The sequence below is a fragment of the Strongylocentrotus purpuratus genome, unplaced genomic scaffold (assembly GCF_000002235.5).
Source record: "Strongylocentrotus purpuratus isolate Spur 01 unplaced genomic scaffold, Spur_5.0 spur5_scaffold_5, whole genome shotgun sequence".
Lineage (NCBI taxonomy): Eukaryota > Metazoa > Echinodermata > Echinoidea > Camarodonta > Strongylocentrotidae > Strongylocentrotus > Strongylocentrotus purpuratus.
This window is the reverse complement of record NW_022145611.1, coordinates 13,358,155-13,365,735: the sequence shown is the minus strand read 5'-3', so window position 1 is coordinate 13,365,735 and position 7,581 is coordinate 13,358,155. Positions and strand designations below refer to the sequence as shown.

Genomic DNA, 7,581 nt, shown 5'->3' with positions numbered 1-7,581 from the left:
ATTGTGCACAGTTTGGTGCATGATACGTACAACTTAACCTAGTACGTCACATTTTCAAGAAAATGGCTGCGCCCATGTCATACTAAAATGCATCACATCATGCCAAGAATATGTTCATTTTTATTTTATATATCTCTTGTCCATTTTCTTATGGAATTTTTTTTACCTCAAAGGGCAGGAATATATCTCATTCTCAGAACACCTACACTCAGGCGCGGATCCAGGATTTCTCAGGGGAGGGGGCCCAATTTTTTTTTTTTTTGCTCCCGAAGAATTTGAAAATCGCGCCGGCCGAAAAGTCGCTCGGGGGGGGGGGGGGCTACACTATGGGATGACGTTTCCTTTATTTCACATTTTATTCATATAGTAAGACGATCGAGTGCTACCCCTAAATGCCCAGAACTCATTTGGTTTTCTCAGCAAGATCAGGGAAGTGGGTCGATAATTCTATTTTGAACGTGCGATCGAGACCCCTTCTTTTTTCATATCCTCTCACCTTTAAGAACTTCATTGATGTAGGATGTGTAATACTTTTGTCTCATGACGTCATCAAGCTCATATACATCTTCCGTCGAGTAACCATTCTCCAACACGTATACGGGCAGGTCACCGTACTCCTTCTTGATCCACGCCAGATGTCTCCGGATACCCCACGGCACCACCCGCAGCCAGCTCGAGGCCGAGGTGGGCCATGCATCATCCTGCATGGTGCCCACATCAGAGTCAGCCAAATAGCTTGGGTCAGAGTTCAAGTTCAATCCAAGATCCCAGGCGTAGTTGGACGTGTAGTGGTTCAACCCGAAGAAATCACTCGTGCCATTGATGTACGCCTTTTCCTCGTCGGTGAACTCTGGCAGCCGGGACTTGTTAAACCCTTGGGCCATACTCTTCTGCCCAATCCTGTCCTTCATGACCTCGGGATAATCTCCATTGATGAAGATAGGATGGGCGTACCAGCCAAGGTTGAACTGCTGGCTACGTTCAGACGCTTCCACGCTAGTTTGGTTGTCACTGTCAATAGGTTCGATAAAGTTGGCATTCAACGTGATTCCTACTTGTCCGGTCTGAAAAAAGATGGACAGACAGAAAAATTAAAGCAATGTGAATAAGCCCGTTTATAGTTACGAAAAGAAAGAGAGACAAAACGTGCTTAAGAATATAATGTCATCTTAAAGGAAGCAATTGAACCGGATACTGACATGAATTTATTTTAGTTCGATACATGACATTGTATAAATAAATGATGTTGTACTTCTATTTGTTATGAAATAAGTCATCTTTAGCAGAATTTAAGTTAGATTTAAGTTAGATTAAGCTGATTTATTCATTTATTTGTATAAACAAACTGTAATTTTGATTTTGTAATGTAACATAGCATACTGTATAATTGTGTACTGAATAATATTGTGTACTTGTGGTGCTGTCGTCCCGGCTTTATTTCGTGTAAGGATATTGCTTCACTTAATGGCTGCTGGGACAACGGCACCACTGTGCCTAGAAACAATGTATTAGGCGCGTAATAAATGTGATTTATTATTATTATTATTATTGTCCCTAATGGCTAGGTCACATTTGACGCGGCGGCCGTGGGGTCTAAAATATCTACGGCAAATAGCTATTATAGGGCCGTCGTAGCATTCCCACGGGCACATACGGTAGCAGTCACAAATGTAACACTCCGCGTAGGCCTACTTTTAATTTGTGGAGACAGAAAACCTGCGGCTGCCGTACGGCCTTTGAAGTGATGACGCACGGTCACCTTAGGGCGGCCCTGCGGCGGCCGTAGGTTTGGAACCGCTCTACGGCATGGCTACGGTGTGTCTAATTGGCTAATTGCTACGGCGAACCTAGAATTGAAAAAACGGCGACCCGTACGGCCTGTAAAGATATGTATACGCCCTAGGGTGACCCTGAGGCCACAGCAGATTCTCTGCGGCCGTCGCAGGTATCTCTCGATTTCGGGGGCCTACGGCCGCCGTATCCTATCCGTAGAGCAAATGTGATCTAGGCATTAATGTCATTGAAATGTGTAACAATACTTATTGACAAAATCTAAGATTTGATCAATGACGTAGCGCCCCGGCGCAACGTATGCCTTACAGTATTATGTATGGGCACTAGTGTCACATGGGGCTGCGGCATCGGTCTAATAACCCAGTCACACCGAGGAGACGGACACCAGGCTGAACAAACATCATTATCCCCCGAATGGCCGAGAATATGTCGGTTTAGCTAGAGTCGGGGTGGAGTCGGTGTGACTGATGCAAGCACAAATATCTTGATAATCAGACAGGCGATCGGCTTGTAAAGTCATGGGGTTCCTGACTGACCTCAAGGTTTATAATTATCGTTGCAACATGAGCTAAAACCTGGACGTTGTTTTAGAATCTGAGACAAAGTTACCGGATCCCTTTAAGGTTGCCAACTTTGAGCTAGAAATGAGAGAGACATTGCGAGGGGGGGGGGAGGGTAATGAGCACTTAATTTGTTTTTTCGTGAGAAAATATTTAGTATATATGGAGCACCATTTAAAGAAATCAACATCCAGGTTGTGAATGGGGACATACCATTTTCTTCGCGTGTTCATTTTCTCCTCCCCCTTCGTTCTCCCTCCCTTCATTACTCCTTGTTTTCACCATTGAACTGAGGGGGTGCCCCAATATATCAATGTAATTATGATGATAATGGTTTCGGTATTCTTGCGTAATCTCCCATCTTACTACGTATTTTGTAAAAGAATTTCGATTTATAAGCTAGCCATCGAAATATCTTACTTGACTCTGTCTGTAATTATCATCGTATGTATGCCAGGCCTTGGCATGCGCCTTGATGATATTGTGACCGCTTGTATAGACTGTGGTTCCTATCCCTTTGATGCCAGGGGCGAGATCTCCAGTACCGTATCCTGCCACCGACACCACCCATGGCTCATTAATCGTGATCCACAGTTTGACGCGGTTGCCGAACCTCTCAAAGCAGAGGTTGGCGTAGTCATTGAAACGGTCGACGATAGTCTCGTTATCCCAGCCCCCGTCGTAATGGAGAGCCTGTGGTAGGTCCCAGTGATAGAGGGTGACCATGGGGGTGATGTTAGCTGCGATTAGGGCGTCGATTAGGTTGCTGTAATACGTGATGCCGGCTTCGTTAATGTTGTCGATGGTGCCGTCGGGGAGGACTCGTGGCCAGGATATGGAGAAACGGTAAGCGTTGAGGCCCAAGCCCTTCACGATGTCGATGTCATCTTGGTATCTAAAATCAATCAAGCAAAATTACCTTAAACCTCAAAATAACACAAAGAGGAAAATATGAGTAACGTCTTATTTAGAGCCAAGGGACGTTCAATCAATGCAAAATCAAATGAGTCAATACCATTCTGGATAACAGCAGAACTGATGACTATTTTTGTCTTCATTATATTCATGAAAGGCTAGAGTAGGAAGAAGTACTTAAGACCAAAGCAGTGACGCATCCATGAGACGCAACACAGGAATAATGCCCTTTTACCAATATCTTCAAATACCTCCCCTCATGTTTTACACTCGTGTTATTTCATCAAACATTGTTATTGAAAATACGCAGGTTTAAAGATAGAAAGGAACTTACTTGTTGTAGCTGTCGCAAGCAACATCTCCCGTATCATTGTTCTTCACGTGACCACCTTTATGTGTAAAAGTATCCCAAATACTCTCTCCCTTTCCATCTGCGTTCCAACCTCCCTCGACCTGGTAGGACGACGTCGCCGTGCTCCAAAAGAAATCGTCGGGGAACGTCCCGTAGAGGAAAGCATCTCTCTCGGGATCGTTGAAAACATCGGGGAAGACAAATTCAGGATCGTCGACCGAATGCACGTCGCCAACGTTGACGAAGACGATCAAAGACACAAGAGTGATTACAATGTTCATGTTGGCTTTAACGTGTTTAAAAAAATTAAAAAAATCCCCAAGACGTCCCGTGAAGGCCTTGCTGTCTTGCAGAACATCAGGGTGAACTCTGACCCGGACTCTGACATGCGAATGTAACTGGCAGACACGGCAAATTATCATTATTTGTATTTCCAGTGGCGGATTCAGGGGATACGGGGAACCTCCAGAAAACCTCCAAACTCTGCCCCCGGCGTCAACATTATTGTTTTTTGTCAGATATTTTGGACACATACATGTGCCTCCCCCCCCCATTATGTGACTGCTATTCAGCTTATTGATTTGATTATAGGTCTACAAAAAAGGTTAACAATTATATATACAGAACAATGGGGGGGGGGGGGGCTGGTAAAAGAGAAAAGGGGAGAGAAGTTGAGGGGAGAGATTGGAGAGAGACCGAGAGCGAGAGAGAATAGGGAGAAGGTAACATGGGAGAGAGAGAGAGAGGGCAATGTATCATGACAAATAGGGAATTGACACTTTAAAGTGGCACGTTTCCGCCAGTGTAGTTATCGCTGCTCTAGTCATCGCCATCTTGGTTCCGAAGATCGACTTCTAATTTGCATACAGCTGTCAATCAAAGTACGCGCGGCCTGGCCTGCCTCCGCCAAGCCAGCTGATCGCTAACGATCGCGACGTCACGAAAGTGGGCGGAAACAGCAGCCGAATCTTAGAGCCGAACTGCGATTGGCATTACTTCGGCACATTGTATGCGATAATCGGTATTGTCCGGGCATTCGGAACATGCCATCTGCGTAAGAGCCGTATTCTGTTGGTGTCAATAGGCAGCTAGCACCGTCCGCCAGCGGGTACGTATTTTGAACGCCCTCTGGAATACGGGGAACATGCCTCTTTAATATCTAATAGTTCCGCAATAAGAGCAGGAGATGTAGAGAAAGAGAGATTTGAAATAAAGAGGGAAACAGGAACAGGGATGGAGAAACGAAGAAAGAAATACAAAGTAATTAGGAACAAAGAAAGATAATGAACGAAAAAGGAGAAATAACTAAGAGAAGATAAGAGAAGACAGGAAGAGGGAGAGAGAAAGAGAGAGAGAGAGAGAGAGAGAGAGGCGGAATTTGTCTCTGTATTAGTTCCTTTTTGCTGAATTACTTTAAAATCTAATTATAAAATTGATTCAGCAACCCATTGTTATCTTAATAGCTTAATTAGCTACTAAAATAAAAGATCATGCCCCGACATGCAACATATTATTGGACAATAATAATAAAAAAAGAAATTTATTTTATTGACTTGCAAACGCCCACAAATATTGATTTTCTTACATCATTTCACAGCTTGCGACATGACTACTTTTCCCCGTCTTTTTGTATCAATTTGTACTTTGTCTAGAATTATCTATAAATGATTGACGATTCAACCGCTTCTTGATTTCATTGTGTGTGTTAGTATTCCATGTTATTGTCTCAACCACAGGCGCGGATCCAGGATTTCTTAGGGGAGGGGGCCCAACTTTTTTTTTTTTTGCTCCCGAAAATTTGAAAAACGCGCCGGCCAAAAATTCGCTCAGTGGGGGGGGGGGGGGGGGGGGGGGGGGGGTAGTGAGCACATTTTTTTTTTTGATCCTCAAAAAAAATTTCAATTTGCACCCCCCCCCCCCCCCCCCCCCCCCCCCCCCCCCCTTGAGCGCCAGGGGGGGGGGGGGGCCCAACCCCCCAAAAAGGTAAAAATCACGTGATTTTACATGATTTTTTTCTCAAGGCCCCCGGCCCCCCTGGATCCGCCACTGCTCAACCATACCCGTAAGAACTGTTCTATCGATTTCTTTTAGTTTGCACGCTTTTCTATGAAAGGAGGTAATAAATCCAATTCAATGTAATTGAAATTCAAAACACGAATTTTGTGCATACTTCTTATTTTGTTAATGTTGCACAAAAAAATTCTTTTACAAAAAAACCATGCCATTTTTGGTATGTGTATTTTCAAATTGACTTCAAAAATATCATTAAGAACTTGTCCTTGAAGAAAAGTCTGATTTTTTTTTCTTCTAGATTAGTATGCCTTTAATCACAAAAAACAAGAAACTAATGCACATCAGAAGTTCTTCATAAAATGATATACTTTCTGTATTCCTTTATTTAAAATGCTCTTAGGAAATATAATGTCACAATGCATAAAACAAACATAACATTTTGAGAATCATTTTAACCATAATCATTTTGCATAGTGTCAATTCCCTTGTGGCTTTCAATGGGAAATATATCATTGTAACAATCTCCTCATTAATGAGTATACCGACTCCAGTCAAGAGGCACATCTTATAAGATTAAATTCACAAATGTCTACTTCATTAAAAAAAGTGATCCGGCAGAACTTGGATTTATATTTTTTTATATGTCACTGCTTTTCAGTGATATACGTTGGTTCTGTTATCACAGATTCATGACTGGTAGTTTAAATATTATGAAATGAAATTTTAAGCTCGCTATAAACATAAGAAGCATAGATAATGATAATTTGGATTTGAATTTGAATCTATATTTTGCTTATCATAAACAGCTTGATTTGATATAGTACACACATTCACAGCATGTTATGGATAAATACATACCATGCGATCAGCTGATATTTAGCTGTTTTCCAATACCGGTAAGTCATAGGCAAACTTATTATGAGCTCTCTATAGCTACTATTACCCTTGCCATCGGATTAATGAACATACACAAACACATATTAGATTGCCATGTCTCCTTTGCTGATCAAGAGCATTATTATCATATAGAGGATACTGCAATTTCATTCAAATTTAATATTAATTTAATATTCTTCACAATAAAAACAAAAGACAAATGTAATATCAATATGCATAATAAAGAAAAGAGGATTGATATACTATTTCCAATATAAACCTTTGAAAGCATGAAATGAGCATGAATTTTGAGAGTGGTTCGGATTTGCAAATGGTTCAGGCCGCAAAATAATTGAATTATAACCGACACAACACTTTATGCTCGTAATTCACAAAAGTTTCTTACTGTGTCTCCAGACACAATGTTATGTTGGTTACATGCTTTCCCTCACTCTTTAGTGTATTGAGTACTTTGATATCAATTCAATCTTCTTTATCTCAAATTCTCAATACTGATAAACACGTGCTACAGACAATATATTGCATTGAAATAAACAATACCGTAAATCTCCGTGTATAACGCGCACTTTTTGCCGCCGAAAAAAATTGAAAGTCGGGGGTGCGCCTTATACATGGGTACAGAAAAAAAAAAAGTTTTTTTTTTTTTTTTAAATTATTTATGGCGCTATGCCTGGCAATGTCTCCCAGCTCAGTAATCAGTGTGTTGACTCACCACTCGGAAACTACAACAACACTAACATTTGTCTGTCATCTTGGTTTGAAAGTAAACTTTCTAATAGATCTCAATATGTAGTTTATAATAATAATTCCTCAATTTTTTTTTATAACAAATGGTGTACCACAAGGTTCTATCCTAGGACCTAGGTACTCTATTGTTTTTAATTTACATTAATGATCTTACAGTCTTCTAAAAAGGACATTGTTTGTGACAAGTTTACAAGCACAAATCAGCTCCTTTAACTGCCCCTCGATGTTAAATGAAGGTCCTTCCCCGTGTGGGTTTTCGGCAACAAAACAACAACAACAAAAAACGATTTTTTTTTTTTTTTT

At 41.3% G+C, this 7,581-nt stretch overlaps 1 protein-coding gene across 1 annotated transcript; it reads right to left on the bottom strand.

Moving 5' to 3' along the window:
• Window positions 1-482: 482 nt before the first annotated feature.
• LOC592486 (lactase-like protein) lies at window positions 483-3,902 on the bottom strand. The gene is made up of 3 exons (XM_030998596.1): window positions 3,604-3,902; window positions 2,775-3,249; window positions 483-1,064 (listed from the first exon to the last, which is right to left on the bottom strand). The coding sequence occupies exons 1-3, from the start codon at window positions 3,900-3,902 to the stop codon at window positions 483-485; spliced, it is 1,356 nt and encodes a 451-aa protein (XP_030854456.1).
• Window positions 3,903-7,581: the final 3,679 nt, after the last annotated feature.

What these genes read in the sequence shown, in the direction of transcription:
- LOC592486 (XM_030998596.1), bottom strand. Translation starts at nt 3,902, where the DNA reads ATGAACATTGTAATCACTCTTGTGTCTTTGATCGTCTTCGTCAACGTT. An exon ending in GCTTGCGACAGCTACAACAA is followed by an intron (nt 3,250 to 3,603) that starts GTAAGTTCCTTT and finishes GATTGATTTTAG; the next exon opens with ATACCAAGATGACATCGACA. An exon ending in ATAATTACAGACAGAGTCAA is followed by an intron (nt 1,065 to 2,774) that starts GTAAGATATTTC and finishes ATCTTTTTTCAG; the next exon opens with ACCGGACAAGTAGGAATCAC.